Source organism: Odocoileus virginianus, chromosome 14, assembly GCF_023699985.2.
Source record: "Odocoileus virginianus isolate 20LAN1187 ecotype Illinois chromosome 14, Ovbor_1.2, whole genome shotgun sequence".
NCBI classification, from domain to species: domain Eukaryota; kingdom Metazoa; phylum Chordata; class Mammalia; order Artiodactyla; family Cervidae; genus Odocoileus; species Odocoileus virginianus.
Genome location: NC_069687.1, coordinates 63,711,979 through 63,730,001, shown reverse-complemented (window position 1 = coordinate 63,730,001; position 18,023 = coordinate 63,711,979). Strand labels below are relative to the sequence as shown.

The 18,023-nt window shown below is 49.1% G+C and overlaps 1 protein-coding gene across 3 annotated transcripts in view; it reads right to left on the bottom strand.

Moving 5' to 3' along the window:
* The window catches only part of SH3PXD2B (SH3 and PX domains 2B), a 121,838-nt gene that overhangs the window by 17,638 nt on the left and 86,177 nt on the right, over positions 1–18,023 (bottom strand). Inside the window, exons 8-13 of one of the 3 annotated variants that reach the window (XM_070476832.1) lie at positions 16,247–16,351; positions 14,564–14,647; positions 11,327–11,444; positions 8,078–8,304; positions 6,489–6,538; positions 5,484–5,609 (exon numbers count right to left, since the gene is read on the bottom strand). In XM_070476832.1, the coding sequence (XP_070332933.1) occupies positions 5,484–5,609; positions 6,489–6,538; positions 8,078–8,304; positions 11,327–11,444; positions 14,564–14,647; positions 16,247–16,351 (710 nt within the window). The remainder of the gene's footprint in view (positions 1–5,483; positions 5,610–6,488; positions 6,539–8,077; positions 8,305–11,326; positions 11,445–14,563; positions 14,648–16,246; positions 16,352–18,023) is intronic. The other 2 variants (XM_070476834.1, XM_070476833.1) reach the window with 2 other exon arrangements.

Genomic DNA, 18,023 nt, shown 5'->3' with positions numbered 1-18,023 from the left:
AGAGGGGGTCCTGCTGCAAAAGGCCTGCCAAGCTTCAAGGAGGCAGAATCTGGGATTAGTGAGGTTCAGGGGCGAGTCACCGGGGGTTGATTAACTGGGACACCAGGGCAGAAGCAACCATGCTGGCTGACCCCTCTGTGACCTTCATTCCACTTCTGTAAAGCAGGTGGAGAGAACGACGTGATTGCTCACAAGTGGAAACAGTGGAAAGGTAAGCTTGGGTCAGGGACATGACACCGCTCATAGCCTCTAATCTGGCACTGAAGCCACTGGAAGTCAACCAGCCCCTTAGAGATACTCCCCAGCTGGGCTTTTGACTGTCTGTTGCCTCTTTTTGTAGAGCCCAAGTACTAACACCATGAAAAGAACTGAAATAAATACCAATACCACTGCAAAGGATTTAACATTGAGGAAAGAGATCATGAACAATAACACATTTAATATTCTTAGACAGATAAAGAACAGTATAGAAATCATGAAAGAATAGGCTATTGTGAAACATGAACAGGTAACTATGAAAAAGAATCAGTAAGAGTTCTTGGAAATAAAAATGATAATTGCTGAAATAAAATAAGAAAGAGACTAAGTTGTTAAAAAAAAAAAACAATTAATGGACTAAAAGATGAAGCAGAATATTCCAGGAATGCAGAACAAAGTGATGAAGATGAAAAATATGAAAGGAAAGTTAAGAGACATGGAGTTCTCACACTGTTTTATAACCATTCCAGAGGGGAAGAATAAAAAGAGTGAAGATAGTCAATATTTAATTATGTAGAAGTTGGGAAATTTTATAGGTAGATCTCCTAGTCCTACAATTGAAAAGATCCACCATATGTTGAGCAGGATAAAAATAAAGAAAGGAACCTAGACATGCTTTAGAGAAATGTCAGCATTTTAAAGACAGTGAGGAACTCCTGAGAAAATCAGAGTAATGACAGCTAATGAAAAAGAGAACAAGGAACAGGTGGATAGCAGCACCTCACTAGCAAAGGTCGATGCAAGAAGAGAATGGAATAATCTATTCAACGTGCCAAGGGAATATGACTGGAATTCAAAAGTCAATCACTGAAGAATGGGGGAGAATAACATTCATTCCTCATAATGTCAGGAAAGCATTATGGGACTTCCCTGGTGGTGAAGTGGATAAGGATCTTCCTGCAAATGAAGGAGACACAGGTCTGATCCCTGGTCTGGGAAGACTCCCCTGCTCGCTGCAACTAGAGAAAGCCCGTGTGCAACCACAAAGACCTAGCACAGCCAAAAACAGAATTAAAACAAGAAAGCATTATGGACACAAATAAGGGCCTGCCCTTCGTTAAGGACTGAAATGTATGGACCCGTCGTGCATGTGTGTGTGTTTGCAATGCTATGGACGGCAGCATGCCAGGCTCCTCTGTCCATGGAATCTTTCAGGCAAGAATACTGGAGTGGGATGCCATTTCCTCCTCCAGGGGATCTTCCCAAACCAGGGATCAAACCCATGCCTCCTGCGTTGGCAGGCGGATTCTTTACCACTGAGCCACTTGGGAAGCCCACACATCCCCACAGAAACCACCAAAAGGGTGGAGAAGGGACACCATTGTGAACCCAGGGAGGCTTCCCAGACGAAGCAGGGATGTGAAGAATAAGTTGGATTTTGATATGCCAAGTTTCATTCAAAGAATGGCCTTGAGTGCCTTCCATGAGAAAGCAGGTAGCGGGCTAAGAGCTAGGTTAAAGGCAGAGAGCAACAGGGAAGCCTAGCGTGCTGCAGTCCATGGGGTCACAGAGAATCAGACATGACTTGGTGATTGAACAACAACAAAAGGCAGAGACAGCAAAAGATGCGGGGCAGGGGTTCAGAGGAAAGCAGTGAAAATAAGGCTGATCAGTAGTGGGAGGAGGAACAGCCCTTGATGGGGAAAGATGTTTCATATCCGAATAACGTACATGTTTTGCAACAGCAAAATGGGAGAACTGGGCATAGAATTTATCTTGAAACCCAAGCAGGTTATCTTGAGAGTTTTCTCTGTGGACTTGAAGTTAGTAAGAACAGACTGGGAGAAAAATAATAGGAGCAGATAAAAACCCTTTTAGAGTCTTGGAGGTATTTCTACTGTCCCCTCAGTTTCTCTGTGAGAATTGGGATTTGAATCTTATAAAAATAAGTTTGAAAGGCTTCAACTCAGGTTCTTTAAACACCACTTCAGACAGCCCCCCTGATGTCTGCATGGACTGAAGAACACTGGGTCTAAGAAGTTTCTGGAGCAGCTTGGGCAGAATCAGTGGTGGAGAGGTGCACAATGTACCTATGGGAAGCATCTCCTCCTGGGCTCACTGGGCCCCTGTCCCAGGACGTGAGAAGAAGAGAGAAGGAGGCAGGAGGTGTCGGAGCTGGAGAAAAATGGTGGGTGCTTTGGAGGTCTAGAAAAGGGACTGAAGACCCTTAGGGGACTTCCCTGGTGGTCTAGTGGTTAAGAATCCACCTTCCACAGTCTGGATGGGAGGGAAGTTTGGGGGAGAATGGATACATGCATGTGTATTGCTGAGTCCCTGACTGTTCACCTGAAATTTACAGCATTGTTTGTTAATCAGCTAGTGGTGGTGTTCAGTCGCTTGGTCCTGTCTGACTCTATTCTTTGTGACCCCATGGACTGCAGCACATCAGGCCTCCCTGTCCACCATCTCCCGGAGTTTGCTCCGACTCATGTCCATTGAGTCAATGATGCCATCCAACCATCTCATCCTCTGTCTCCCCCCCCTCCTTCTGCCCTCAATCTTTCCCAGCATCAGGGTCTTTTCCCATGAGTCGGCACTTTGCATCAGGTGGCCAAAGTACTGGAGCTCCAGCTTCAGAATCAGCCACACCCCAATATAAAATAAGAAGTTAAAAAAAAAAAAAGATCAGCTTTCCAAAGCAGGGCACATGGGTTCTGTCTCTGGTTGGGGCACTAAGATCTCATAAGCTGTGGGGCAACGAAGCCCACACATGGCAACCAGAGAAGCCCACGTGCCATAAGGAAGCCCCCGCACGGCCAAAAAAAAGACCCTGAGGACACATACCACACTCATCACTGGCTCAAGACCATCTGCTCACTCCCTGCATCCTCCATTCATTCAAATGTGCGTTCATAAGGGAACGCTCTCTGAGTACCTACTGTGGACCAGACAGGGTCAGAGGCAAGAATGAAGAGGAAAACATTCCCTGGTTTTCTGGGTATTGGTGGGAGGCTAGTGGGGAGATGGATTTTCATTGATTTAACAAGATTTATTGCAAGTCCACATGTGCCAGCCACTGTGCTAGCTGTGGTGGTACAGAAGTAAAAACAGATATGCTCTCCATCCTCCTGAGATCCTCAAATCCTGGGCAGATAAACAGCAGGCTGCCAATACATCTGGTTCTAATCTGGAGACAGACAAGGTTCAAATCCTGACTCTGTCACCTTTTGGCTGTGTGATTTTGAATAGCACCTTTTTTTCTGAGCCACAACTTCCTCATCTGAAAAACAGGGATTGAACCATTCCTGCCTCATAAGAGTAAATGACAATATGCTTAAGGGAGACACAGCCTGTGAGGTGCTGAGTGCTGTGGCTGGCACCCAACTGCTTCTCCGTTAATTACGGACTTCCCTTCAAGCTCTAACCCCGTGAGAAAGAGAAGAGAGATGGGAGAGGAGAGAAAATAAAAGGAGAGAGAAGAGGCAAGCAGGGAAGGAGGTGATAAAAACAATACAAGCCAGTCACAAAGGCCACATAGTATATGATTCCACGCATATGAAAGGCCCCAAATCAATAAATCTATGGACACAGAAAACAGAGAAGTGGTTGCCTAGGGCTGGGGCAGGGGCACTGAGAGGGAATGAGGAGAAGTGGAGAGGGGCTGCGAGCGTGCACAGGGCTTCTTACGTGGGTGATGAGCTGCTCTCACACTGATTATGGTGATGGTTGCACAACTCTCTAACTACTAAAAAAACCACTGAATTTTATACCTTAAACCACTGACTTGTATGGTATGTGAATTATATCTCAATAAAGCTGTTACCAAAATTAAAAACACACAGGAGTAGGAGCTGGTGCCTAGACCAAGAATCACAAGTAGTGTAAGCTTGTATACAGCAAAGGAAACCATGAACTAAAGGAAAGGACAGCCCACTGGGAAAGAATATTTACATATGATGCAACTGACAAGGCTCAATTTCCAAAATAAATAAACAGATCATTCAACTCAACAACAAAAAGCAAACAGGCCAACTGAAAAAAGGGCAGAAGACCTAAAGAGACATTTCTCCAAAGAAGACACAGAGATGGCCAACAAGCACATGCAAAGATGCTCAATATCACTAATTACTAGAGAAATGCAAACCAAAACTACAATGAAGTATCACGTCACATGGGTCAGAATAGCCATCATTAAAAAAATCTACAAATCTACAATAACAAATGCTGGAGAGGCTGTGGAGAAAAGGGAAGCCTCCCACACTCTTGGTGGGAATATAGATGGGTGCGGCCATTGACAGAACAGTAAGGAAGTTCGTCACAAAACCAAAAACAGACTTGCCATATGACTTAGCAACCCCGCTTCTGGATATACATCCAGACAGAACTCTAACTCGAAAAGATAAGCACTCAATGTTCACTGCGGCACTATTCACAGCCGAAGCACAGAATCAACCTGAATTCCACTGACAGATGAATGATAAGTGATAAAGATACAGTGTGTGTGTACATATATAGAGATATGATGGAGTACTACCCACTCACAAAAAATGAATGCCAACTGCAGTGATATGGATGGCATAGAATTATTGTACTAAGTGAAGTAAGTCAGAAGGAGAGAAACAAATATGGTATGATATCACTTATGCGTGGAATCTAACATGACATAAATAGGGACTTCCCTGCTGGTCCACTGGGTAAGACTCTGTGCGCCTAATATAGGGTACCCAGGTTTGATACCTGGTCAGGGAACTGGATTCTACATGCCACAACTAAGACCCAGCACAGCCAAATAAATAAATACTTAAAAAATTAATAATAAAAAAATAAAAATAAAATATGACATAAATAAACTTATCTATGAAGCAGAAATAGACTCACAGACATAGAGAACCCAGCTGTGGTTGCTAAGGAGATGAGGGAGTAGAAGGAAGGATGAATTGGGAATCTGGGGTCAGCAGATACAAAGTATTACATGTAGTACGGATAAACAACAGGGTTCTCCTGAACAGCACAGGGAACTATATTCAATATCCTGTGATAAACCATATGGTAAAGAATATGAAAAAGAAAATATATGTAACTATTGGGTTGGTCAAACAGTTTGTTCAGGTTTTTCTGTAAGATGTTGTCAAAAACCTGAACAAACTTTTTGGCCAACCCAATATACCCAAATCACTTTTTGGCATCACAGAAATTAATACAACATTGCAAGTCAACTATACTCCAAAAAAAAGTTAAGAAAGAAAAGAACCACAAGTAGGCAGAAGGACACCAGGTCCACTCACCTCAACCTTCAGGCCTGCCTGGAAGCTGATGCCATCAGGGATGGTCGTCTGGAATTCGGCAATGGTGTAATACTCTTCCTCCACTTGGGGTGGGATGGGAGGCTTGGGCAGGTTGAGACCTCGAGGCTGGTTCAATTAAAGACAGTGTTAAATCCAATATAACTGCATCCCCCAGGCTGAATAAGGGGCTAAGGGGCTGGGGCCCACAATCACCCTTCAAGGGGTGCTGATGGGCCCATTTGGATTCTAAGGGACAAAACAAAGGGGATCGCTCAGATCATCATCTTCTAGATGCGTCACTGGCCCTTCTGCTTTAGGGTGATAAGAAAAAACACGGGACATTTGCCTACAGTCATGAAAATCGAGTGCAAGACAATATTCTCTGAACTTAAGAGATAACGAGGGTTGTGAAATGAACACAAGTTTCCAAGTCAAGACACATTGGCGAGATTTTGGGCAAAGCCCTTCCCCTCCTGAGAGCCTCAGTTTCATCTCCTGTAAAATGGGGATAATAACAGGATCTACCTCGTGGGGTCAGCATGAACATTTGATGATTTCATGTAGTGAAATATGAGCACTCTGCCTAGCACCCAATAGGTGCTCAGTAGATGGCAGACACTAAAAACGAGAGGCCCATTTTTCACAGTACTGCTTAGAAAGGTACCTAAGAATTAAAAATGGAATATGAGAGCAAAATGCCAGAATGGCACCCTAAGAGAAATGTGTGCCTCATTCTATTTCAGTCTCAAGTCACCTTACTGGAGAAGACTCATTTAAGACAAAGCAGAGTGGGCTCAGAAGGCAGAGAGCACACGCCCAGGCCTAACTGTCACAAAGCCATAAGCAGACTGTGTGATCTCTGGGTCCTGCATTCCTCCACCTGTCAATGGGATTAGCGTCACAAGGCTGCCGTGTAAAAGAACGCAACTTTGGGAAGGGTGAGGTGAATGTGGGGGGCCAGTCTTCGGCCAGGGGCTGGCTCCCCAGTTGCAAGGGTCCACTTACTATGGTCATATCCCGGCGAGGAGGGGGCCTCTGCCTCATCTTGGGTGATCCTATAAAGAGACGAGATCTTGTTTCACACACGATGAACATAATCCCTGAGGTGGACACCAAGACAGATCTAACCTCCCCTGCAGGAGATGAGGTATCACGATTTGCACAGGCATCAGGGAGCAGCCGTGACCCTTCCTGGGGGAGGAGCCTGGCGGGGGCGGGGCCACACAGACTGGGTCCAAGATTCTATCAGCGAGGGGATGCTTCTGAGTCCTGGAGCGACAGAAAGCCTTCCAGGAAAGGCAAAAACTTATGTGACTTTGAGCCATGTGGCCCTCTTCTGAGGAGTGGGGATAACGCCTGCCTCCTGGAGGTAGCGGTGGAGATGAAAGTCAACGGTACAGGCTCAGCTCTCGGCATGTGGCAGGGACGCATTAATGTTACTGCCCCTGTCTTTGTTGGCTCCAGAGCAAACCCAAATTAAATAATGCATAAACAGAACCAAACAAACTTGGACTGATGATTTCAGGGGTTTTTACTCTGGAATTGGGCTCCCCTGCTCTGGGTCAGGAAGAGGATGACTCTGCAGTGGGCCAATGCTCCTGGCTAAAGGCAGACTATTGAGGAAGGCACCCACAGGCTGCCAGAGCTGATTTAGTATGAGTCTACACAGAGGGGTGGTTTGGCAGCTGGGGTGGGGAAACTGCTAAACTCTTAAATACCCATTTCCTCTGTCTCCTATTAGAATAAACAGCAGCAGAATTTTAGCCAGACACTTGACTGCCTACATAAAGACTACATTTCCCAGACTCCGTTGCAGCTAGGTAATGCCACGGGACTCAGTTCAGTTCAGTTGCTCAGTGGTGTCTGACTCTTTGTGACCCCATGGACTACAGCACACCAGGCTTCCCTGTCCATCACCAACTCCTGTAGCTTGCTCAAACTCATGTCCATTGAGTCAGTGATGCCATCCAACCATCTCATCCTCTGACTAGGTCTAGCCAATGGAATGTGGCCAGACAATCTACTCTCAGGTGTGCCGGGAACATTCAATTGTAAAATATATACAACAAAGTTCTGAAAAGCAAGGTAAGTAAAGAACTATCTTTGGAGTAAACCCAACACAGGGTCCATTTTTTCTTCCCTAGGCTCAGAAATAAGGCCCTGCAGAGTCAGAAGGATGTGGGCTCAAGCCCCACTGTGCACTGTTTGGGCAGTCTTGGACAAACCACTTCATCCCTCTGCTTCCTAATCTGTAAAACAAAAGCAGTGAGTCCTACAAAGGTTGTTATAAAGGATCAGTGAGACTGATTGTAACATTCCTGGCACATGGTAGGGGTGTGTGAAACAGGAGGTCTGGTGATTATCACGAGACAGTGGAAAAACCACAGTTTGAGTAGGAGAGCCACATCTCTCCACTCAGGTTCTTCAACTTGCTGGTGGAATGATCTGGGAACAAGTGACCTGGGGCCATGAGCCCATTTTCTCATCTACAGGATGGAGGGCCGCGGGGCTGCTGTGAGGGTGAGGGACAGCACGTGAGCAGATCTGGACACAGAGCCTGGCATGCCTCTGGGAGCCAGGTGGGCTCCACTTACTCTGCTTGATGTCACTGTCGGGCACGGGGCGGCCCTCAAACCGGCCATCCCTCTGGTTGTTCAGCAGCTCCTTCTCCCGGCCCCCTGAGTTCTGCTGCCGGGAGACGCCATCGAGCTCCAGGACGCCCACGTGGGCAGGTGAGCCAGGGCCCAGCTTCGGGGGTAAGGGTTCCCCGCTGCTCTTCCTCAGGTAGGAGGCTGGGGCCCAGCCCTCTTTGCCCTGGTACCTGGGAGAAGGGGAAAAATGTCATCCAGTCTGCTCTGCCAGGCCCATGGGAAGAAACTGAGCTTCTATAATGAATCTCCCGTCCGGCCCCAGATGGTAGGAATGATGGACCATTGCTGCCCAGGGCCAGAGACTGGCACACTGCTTCCTGCCTCCTGATGAAGCCGAAGCCCCCAGCTGGACATTCAAGGCCCCCTAGTCTGGCCTCTCCTTGCCTCCCTGGCCTTGGCTGTCATGGAAACCTCCACATCCTACCCACCCCATGCAGCCAAATGCTCCACTATCTTTTACCCCCTTGCCCCACGCTCCTGCTCTGGGAGACCCTCTGCCTGGAAAGCCCATTCTCTATCATCCTCCTCTCTATCATCCCAGCTCCGCTTAAGGCGCCCTCTCAAGGCTTTCCTGAGTCTCCTTCCATGGTGCCCCGGTGGTCTTGCACATACAACACCATCCCATCTAAAACACACAGTGACACTTGAGTGTGATGGTCTTGTTTCCCCACTTAGAATGTGAGGTCCTGGGGGTGGAGATCACGGGCGATTCATCTCCACATGGGGCCTCACTGCCTGTGAGTTGAATGAAGAGAAAAGGGGACAAGTGGACAAACTGTCAACAGAACCAGCAAGAGTGAGCAGCCACAGAGCTCTGCGACGGTCCTTATACATCCCAGAGTCATCACCGCAGTGACGATGGTGATGATGGTAACTGCCACTTACGCGCACCTACTGCGTGTCAGTCCTGTTGCAAGCGTCTTATAGCTATCGATGCATTTCATCCATCCAATCTGGGGGGTGTGTGGCAGGAGCGGGTTCAGCCCTAGATGGCTGGCACCTGTAGATGCTGTTCACCTCTGCCCTGCAGCCTCTTCCCAGCAGCCACAGCTGCAGGTACAAAGCCTGGTATAGGCGGGGTGGGGCTCCGGTCACAAGCAGATTAAACACGCATTCAGACGGGAATGGAGCAGGTTGGGGGCTGGTTCCGGGGTAACCAAGGGTCTCTGAACTCTGGAATGACTGACACCCTAAGAGCCCAGCTCACTGAATTCCAAAGGGAATTGAACGAGTATAACAATCATTTAATTCTCTGCACGATGCAGTGCGGTTGAATAATGTGACCGGAGGGGTTGATCGGGACCATAGGTGTGCAGGAGGCGGCTTGTGAGAACCAACTGTTCACATCCCTTCCCAACTCCATGTTTAGCACCATGACAATGGAAGCTTGAAATCTACCACGGAGGGAGGATTTACACCATGGAAACTGGCAAACACTACAACTCAAGAGCATTTTTCCTTCTGGAACTGTTAAACATTTGCCAGCAGACCACTGATCTGAACCACAAAATAGGTGCCCAGACCTTTGAGGTATACGCCTAATGGACTGGAGATAATACATAGCAGGGCCATCTCTCATCAAGCATCACTGTAAGCACTGCGTTTCAACAAAAAGGGTCCTTTTCAACTAGAAGCAAACTTATAAGGAGACAGAAATCTGCAGATTTTGGTGTCTATCAACCTTAAAACATCCTCTGAGAAGGACTCAATCTCGTGCCAGCTGGAACATGCTGGGCTCCACACGATGCAGGCATCACCATGAGACAGCTCATCATCTGGAGGCACAGGGCCATAAACAGAGAGGCACGGCTGAGTGGGCTTGGGTCAGAAAGGCGCAGGTTCAAATCCTGACCCTGTCACTTTCTCGCTCCAGTCAAACCTCTGATGACCACGGCAACATCCTGCGGCCACCTCGTGAGGGAGCCTGAGCCCAGTCAAGCCACCTGAATTCCAGAGCCACTCAGTTTGGGGATAATTCGTTATATTACAAGATAAAACACACTCAAGACATGTGAGCTCTCACTGTCATCGTAAGTGTATGCTGAAGTAGGTGTTAGTGGCTCAGCTGTGTCCAGCTCTTTGCGACCGTATGGACTGTAGCCCACCAGGCTCCTCTGTCCATGGAATTCTCCCAGCAAGAATACTGGAGTGGGTAGCCATTCCCTTCTTCTCCATCCAGGGATCGAATCTGGGTCTCCTACATTGCAGGCAGATTCGTTACCGTCCGAACCACCAGGGACGCCCATCACTGTCCTATGTGCGCCTTCACACCGCAGTCCTGAGGCCCTGACTCTCCGAAGTCCTCCTGACCCCCAGGCTGCGGAGCTGTCTTCTGGGCACACAGTCCCCCACGCACGCCTCCTGCGCCCACTCCCTGCCCCGTATGTGCGTCTGGGCCTGTCTTCCGTGCCTGCGGGTGTAAACTACTGTGTCTTTCCCACTGTCGAGCCCCCAGTTGTCAGAGTACAGCGTGGCCCAGAATAGATGCTGGTGCAGCTTTGCTCAGTGAACAAGGCAGCACACGCTGAGCCCCAGGTGGCTGGCCCCAGGTCCTGCCTCACACCACGGCGCAGACCCCAGGCGGCAGGGATCCCAGACTTCCTCTCTTGCCCAGATTTCCCGAGGTTGCAGCCTGCCCACAAAGTAACCAAGCAGGGAGTTCCAGGACTCTTATTACTAAAACTGGGAAAGTCCCAGCACAGCAGGACGAGCTGGCCACCTTGCCTGCCGATGAGCTTTTGATCCCATCACACAGATCAAAGAGCTGTAACAGGGTGTTGGAAATGCCGGTCTCCACCGGACTCTGAGAGATGACGGCAAATGACGAGTTTCAGGAGGGGCTACAGTTCATGTGGTGTTACCCATCCTGTTGCTCTCAGTGGGGCTGGAGTGGGAAATCACTCCCACATGGCAGCTTCAGCCTCCAGTTACTCATTGCGAGACACATCTGGAGGTGAAGACCAGTCTTGCTCAATGGGATTATTGCTATCTGTGGTTCAGTGTGTTCAGAGACAGTTTTGCTTACTATGGCTTTTTAGAGAAGGATATGGGTATGGAAGGAAGCCAAACAGCACAGAGGAGAAGTGTCCTTTTATGGCGCAGGCTGAAGCCTCATCTTCTCTGCAATCATTTACAGACATCTCTACAGCTGGAGTTCACGTGACCTGAAACCCACCCAGCTGCAGAGGGTACCTGATCTTCCACCAGCCTTCCAGGTTTTTCTGGATGACCTCCACCATGGCTCCTCTCTCCAGGTTCATTTCATCTTGGTCACGTGCTGTGTAGGGGTAGATGACTGTGTACTTCTCTTCTGTGGGGACAAAGGGATGCTGGGGTAAGTCAAGGATGCTGTAAGCTTGGAATGTTGACGGCCAAGGCTATGATCCTGAGATGCCCTTGCAGGGAAGGATTTCTTCCAGAGACTTCTGTGCACCATCCTTCCCCCAACCCCCCAGCACGCCCCAGTGACCCTCACTTAGCCCTGGATGACCCTGGTCAAGCAGCAACAAGACACAGGACAAAGCGCAGGTCCTCAGAAATCCCTCAGCATCACACATCACACTCACCTTCCTCAAATCTGTGCCTCCAGGTCCCCTTCCTTGAACATGCCTTATGTAACACCCGGACCCAGGGCACCCTCATCCCACTTACCAGGAACAACCTTCGAACATATCAGACAATTTATCCATTGTGCTTCATCTGTCTTTCCCCAGATAGAACAGAGAGTTCCAGAAAGGCAGGATTTGAGTCTGGCTCGTTCATTCCTCTATCTCTAGCACTGTGCATGGTACTGGGAATATTTTGGAACTATTTAGTAAAATAGCCAAGGTTTAGTAAATGAATAAGTCCTGAAGGCCTGGTGGGAGTACCTTGCTCATGCTGGGGTAGAGGACTGGTGTTAAACCCTTGCGGTGGCTCCTCTGCAGTCCTTGTTGGTGGAGGGGTCAGGGACAAGCTGGATTTGGCAGCATACAGTATGGGGTTGGATCAGTACCACGGAGGAGATAGCCATTTTTTATTACCTAGCTGGTAGCTGATTTCCACTTTACATTTATTTTCAAGTCCCTGGATCTAGCCATGCCTGAAGCTTAATTTTATTAAAAAATTATTTTTTAATTGAGATATAATTGACACCTCACAGTGTTAGTTTCATGTGTACAACATAATGGTTTGAGATACGTATCATGAAAAGATTGCCTGCTTCTGTTTTTATTAATGTCACTGGGGTGCCTTCCATCCCCCTCTCAGTGGATCCCGGCTCCCTTACCCCCAAAGCCAAGAGAACTGCCTCCAGCAGTGTCCCTCCCACCGCCCTGCAGGCCCCGCTGGAAGGGCTGTTCACTGCCACGTTCAGACAGGGCCCTCCCCAGAGCAAGGGCACAGCTCCCAGCCCCAGCGCTGTTAGCAGTGACTGCTGAACCGGGTAACAGATGAGAGTCCCCGGGGAGCCAGTGAGACGGGGAAGAGGGCCTTCCTGTTTTGGTTACATCCCAGACCCCAGGGAGTCGCCGAGCCAGTCACTGTGCGCCGATGCTGATGGTGAGCCTGGCGGGGAAACACCACAGGCTGCCTGTGGCCTGCCCAGCTGGCGCAGGAGGCGGCGGAAAACACACAGGGCGTTTATTTATTTATTGATCTAGCCCCCTGACCTGCGCGGCGGGGGCTGAGCTGACTCAAACGCCACACATCCTGTGTACAGCGGAGTCAGCGGCTCTCCTCACTCAGGATGCAGGCTGGGGCACGGGTGCTGCAGCAGGGAATCCAACCCCGCGGAGGCAGAGAAGTTCTGTCTGGCTAGGTGAGAAGGGCACTGCGTGGTCCCAGACTGAGTAGAGTCATTACCACGGGCTCCAAACTCCTGGGGGTTCTCCAGTACCCAGAGGCCCTTTCTGGACTCGTATCGAATGTCCAGGGATCCCTAACAAAGCTGAAGGCGGGAGGCCTTGCGGACTGTATGGTGGGTGATGCCACCTGCTTACCGGCCGTCTGCCCTTCCCCTGGTGGCACTGCGAGGCTCCAGCCACATGTCTGGGTGAGGCTGACCTCGCCAGCACCTAGAGGGAGGGGAGGGCAGCTACCCCTGGCCTGGCCAGAGTGACTGGCCACTGTGATTAGTTTAGGGATGGTATATGACCCAGTCGGGTCAGCTGGAATCAAATCCTGGGACTGTGTTGAAGGAGAAGCATGCGGGCTTTGGTGAGTGTCCCCAGAGAGTGCCTGAACTACCATCCCCATGAGAGAATGGTTCCAGCAAGGCAGAGCATGGAGCTGAGGCTGGCGAGCCTGAGTCTCAGTGCCAAGGGCAGGGGGAGAGGAAGTGTACCTGCCAAGCCAGTAAACAAAGAATGATGCCCACCATCAAGCCATCAGCCACTGCAGCCGCCCCCAAGAGTGCACCCTGAGGGGAATTCAGATGGATAAAAACAGGAAGCATTCCATGCTCTGGGTACCGGCCCAGGATAGATAAGATACATATCAAAGGAGTAATTTCAGTGAGTCCAGACTCTTACATCTTTCCACTCACAGAAAAGCACTAAAATCATTAACTTAAGATGTCTGCTTTTTGTGATTCGCAGTAATCTTTTGATGTTAGACTACATGTTTTGTTTTTCCAGACAAAACCCCCTATATATCCTGGCTCCTCCCTTCCCTTTTCGGAGGCAGTGCCTGAAAGCTATCCGAGAGGCTGTCTCCCAGGCCACAGTCCTCAGCAAGATGCCTGAATAAAACTTACTTCACAACTTTTACGTTGTGCATTTTTCTTCAGTTGACAGATGTTTTCAAGCTCCTGGATCCAGCCATACTCGAAGCTGCCTCTACCCTAGAGTTTTCAATGACCTTCAATGACTTTCAATCCACTTCCCTTTTGCTTAAGCTGGTGTGACATGGGTTTCTTTACCGTTGTCACTCAAATGTGCCTGATACAGGGAACAGGCCACTGGATCAACATTATAGAGGCCCTCGGGCATCATTTATTTTTACTTTATTTTATTTTAGAATAAAGTGATCTTTATCCTTTTTGCAATAAATTTGATTTGTTTTTACATTTAACATTTCTTGCTTTTATATTTTTGCTTGATTTTTAAAATATTTTGCTTTTGATTCACTACAAAATATAACTGGCTTTGATAGTTTTGTCTCTGCAATATAACACAACCTGAGTTAAGAAAAGGGCTTTATTTTGTTCATTAATTTTAGCACCTACACCTCTAGGTATCATTTTCTAACCTGGGAAATTTTAGGGCCCCAGGTCGAGAAACACCCCAGGCTCCCTCCTCCCAAACATACATGCCAACACACACGTGGTACAGACCAGATCACCGTTTCTCACATGCAACAGGCACAGGCAGTCCTGGAGCAGGGGGGCGCATGCAGATGCAGGATCCAGTTCTGAACACCGAATGGGGAGGAAAACTCCAAGGTAGGCACCTTGACGCCAGCTGATGGCATACAAGTCCCCCAGCGTCCGGCGGCGACCCGCGGGCTGGGGCAGAGACCAGTACCTCCATGAGACTGGTCGGGCAGCATGTGGAGAAGGGCAGAAGGAGGGGTGAGAAGACAGCACCTCCAGGGTCTTGAGGCAAAGGCAGCAGCCAGCATGTGCTCCCACTTAGGAGCAATTAATTCTGTGTCTTTGCCAAGCCCCAGCTGTCTCAGAAGGACCGAATTCCTCTGTATTGGCCCTGAACTTGAGTGAAGAGCCACCCAGTAGACACAATGCTATTCCCAGCATGATTATGAAGAGGCCCTAAGAGAAATCCTCATGCAGAGGGAAAAAATGTACAGACCCTTAGGAAAATGTGGTCCCTCTCCCATCTTCTAGCTGTGTGATCCTGAGCCAGTATTTCTACCTTTCCAAGATTGTTTTCCCATCTGTAAAATGGGGATAATAATCAGTCCTTTACAGAGACACGCCCCATGGTGGGCATCATTAACTGTCTAAGAGAGCTATGGTTTCCATGCTACACCACTACCTTTACGCTGAGTTGGTTTTTGAGCTTTTTCTTCATGAGCCCCGCTCTTGTTGGGGTTGAGAACACAGAGCAAAACAAAACGCATTTTACTTTGCGGGTGCTGGCTGTAATAAAACTAGATGCAAAACCATGTGTGTGCTTTTTTTCTTTTGCTAACCTTTGAGCATAGAAATACCCCTTTTCCTCACTTTCTTTTCTTTTAAATACAAATATAAGAAGCTCTGTGCTTTCTAAAGAGTCAACTAGAAGCACCAAATATTCAGCCCTAGGTAAGCCACAGCTCTGTGATAAAAACCATTCCTAGTTATTTATTATTTCAGGTTCTTGCCAACTGCTTTGCATGTGGGATCTCATTTAACTTAAAAAAAAATCCCAAGATGTCAATACCATCATTTCCATTTTTAGAAGAGGTGGCTGAAGCATAGAAAGGTGAAGTTGCTGGTCCAAGATCACTCAGCCAGTTAGTGGTACAAATTCAAATTCAGTGGTGAGAGTCAAATTCAGGCCTGACTCTAGAACCCTTTTGTTTAGTACCTAAGATGAGTTCATGGTCTCGATTTAGGAATGCTCAGGGGGCGGGGGGGGGGGGGTGTGAGGGGAGGGGAGGTGGCTGGGTTAGGATTTCTGATGCAGCAGGACCCACTCTTTAGGACACCTGTAGGCAAAGTTCCCTGGGAAACAGAAGTGACTGGAGAGGGTCAGTTCTGATCCTGACACCCAAGCTGGGCCATTAAACCAACACAGAAAGCAGACAAAACAGAGATCTTTACAGATGGCTTCAGATGTTTTGTAAATGAGCTAGAAGCAGCCCCAGCGCCTTGGCCATCAGAATGATTCAAGGGAGGATGACTGGGGTGTGGACAGCAATCCAGCTGGGCTGGGCCCTCCGAGGCCCCATGGAGGCATCAGGGTCCCAGCTCTGGCCAGGCTCACCTGGACTGGCTCCCCACGGCCCCCAAGAGCAGGCGGGCTCGCCCCGTCCCAGCCCCGGGGCCTGGCTTCCGTCCACAGGCTACAGAGCCTGAGCCAGGGAGTGGCTGAGCCTCGGAGGCAGAGGCTGAAGGGGAGGCGCTGGGAGAGGAGGCCACCGCGGGCGATGGCCGGCGGCACCGCAGGCCTGGGGCCTGGCCCCTCCTACCTTCTTCAGGCTGCAGGGAGAACTCGTCTTGCACTCCGTCCTGGCCTTCCAGGCAGGTTGCGGGGACCCAGCCTTGCTCTTCAGCAGTGCTGACGAACCACCAGCCTGGGAAAGAGAGTACAGACGGAAGGCACTGGGTCAGGGAGGAGGCCTGCGTGTCAGAACATAATGAGACTCAGCCATGAGAGCAGTTAATGCTCAGAGTGAGGCTGAAAAGTCACCACTTCGTTAGCAGCATGCAACGACCCACGCAGGGCTTCCCAGAAGGTGCTAGTGGTAAAGAACCCGCCTGACAACTCAGGAGACATGAGAGATGTGGGTTCGATCCCTGGGTTGGGAAGATTCTCTGGGGGAGGGCATGGCAACCCACTCCAGTATTCTTGCCTGGAGAATCCTATGGACAGAGGAGCCTGGTGAGCTATAGTCTGTAGGGTCGTAAACAGTTGGACATGACTGAAGCGACCGAGCACACCCATGTTTACTGACTGTTAAATGCTACAGACAGGCTAATGGGAAACCTGCTCTTGAGCCTGGGACAGGGCTGGGGAAGGGAGTCAGGGGTGGGGATGTGGAGAAAGGTTGTGCTAAAAGATGAGAGTCAAGAAAGTAGCTACCTTCACTAAGGTGAGCAAAGCACTTACCATTTTACTTGTATTATATTATCCCTACTGCACACACAAAACTGAGGCTACAAGAGGCAAGACTTGTCCAAGTTCACAGAGCTTATGGCTGGGCTGCAACTTGTACCCAGGGCTCTCTGACACTGAAACCACTGCCCTAGTAACTCATCTGAGACAGATTTTGCCTCTATTCATGTCAAGGTAAATCTGCCTGCAGATGTAACAGTTTGAGAAGCTGTTCACTCAGACTGAGGCCCTCCCTCTTTAGAGAAAGGGCTCTCATGGGGTGTGTGGTCAGCAGAGTAATGAGTCAAACGGCAAACAGTTACAATTAAGGTTGCAGACAGGATTACGATTGTTAATCTGTTGAACTCAAATAGGAAGTTATCCTGGCTTATGTGGATGGGCCCAATATAGCCTCAAGTGAGGCAGAACAGCTGGGAGACGTGGGTAAGGAAAAGGCATGGAAAGCGGCAACTGCTAGACCCGAAGATGGAGGAAAGGACCGCAGGCTGAGGGATGCGGGTGGTCTCTAGCAAATGGACAAGGCAAAGAAGCAGAACCTGCGGAAGGGAACAGAGCCCCGACAGCGCCTCTTAGTCCAGGGGGACCCGTTCTGGACTTCTAACCCCTCAAACCCTATGATGATGAAGCTGTGTAAGTCTGTAAGTTTGTGGTCATTCACTACAACAGTCACAGGGCATCAACTCAGGGCCCAGCTGGGTCATGGACAGCATGAATGGGAAAAGCAGGACCTGCGCTGCAAGATCACAGACCTCCAGGCCCTGGAGACCCCAAAGGAGAAGAGAAAGAAGGGGCAGACTCTGAACTAGCTTCCTGGTCTCACAGGGAGGCCTTGGCTTGCAAGCTCCTTGAAGTAGAAGCCACCTTCGGCTTTGCTTGACTGGGTGCACCTCTTAAAACATGTTTTGGTGGCTGAGCAGTGTGGGTGTGTACGTATGCGTGTATATGAATGAATGGGGTTGATAAACCTGTGGAAAATCAAGAAATATGCCATATATGCCTCCCTAAGGCCTCATCTTTGTAGGCATCTGTGTGGCAGATAAACTGTCACAACAGCAATGATGGCAGCGATGCACCAGACCACCAATCACAGAGCTTCATATCTACCACTGACCTGCCAGGTCCTCATGGCA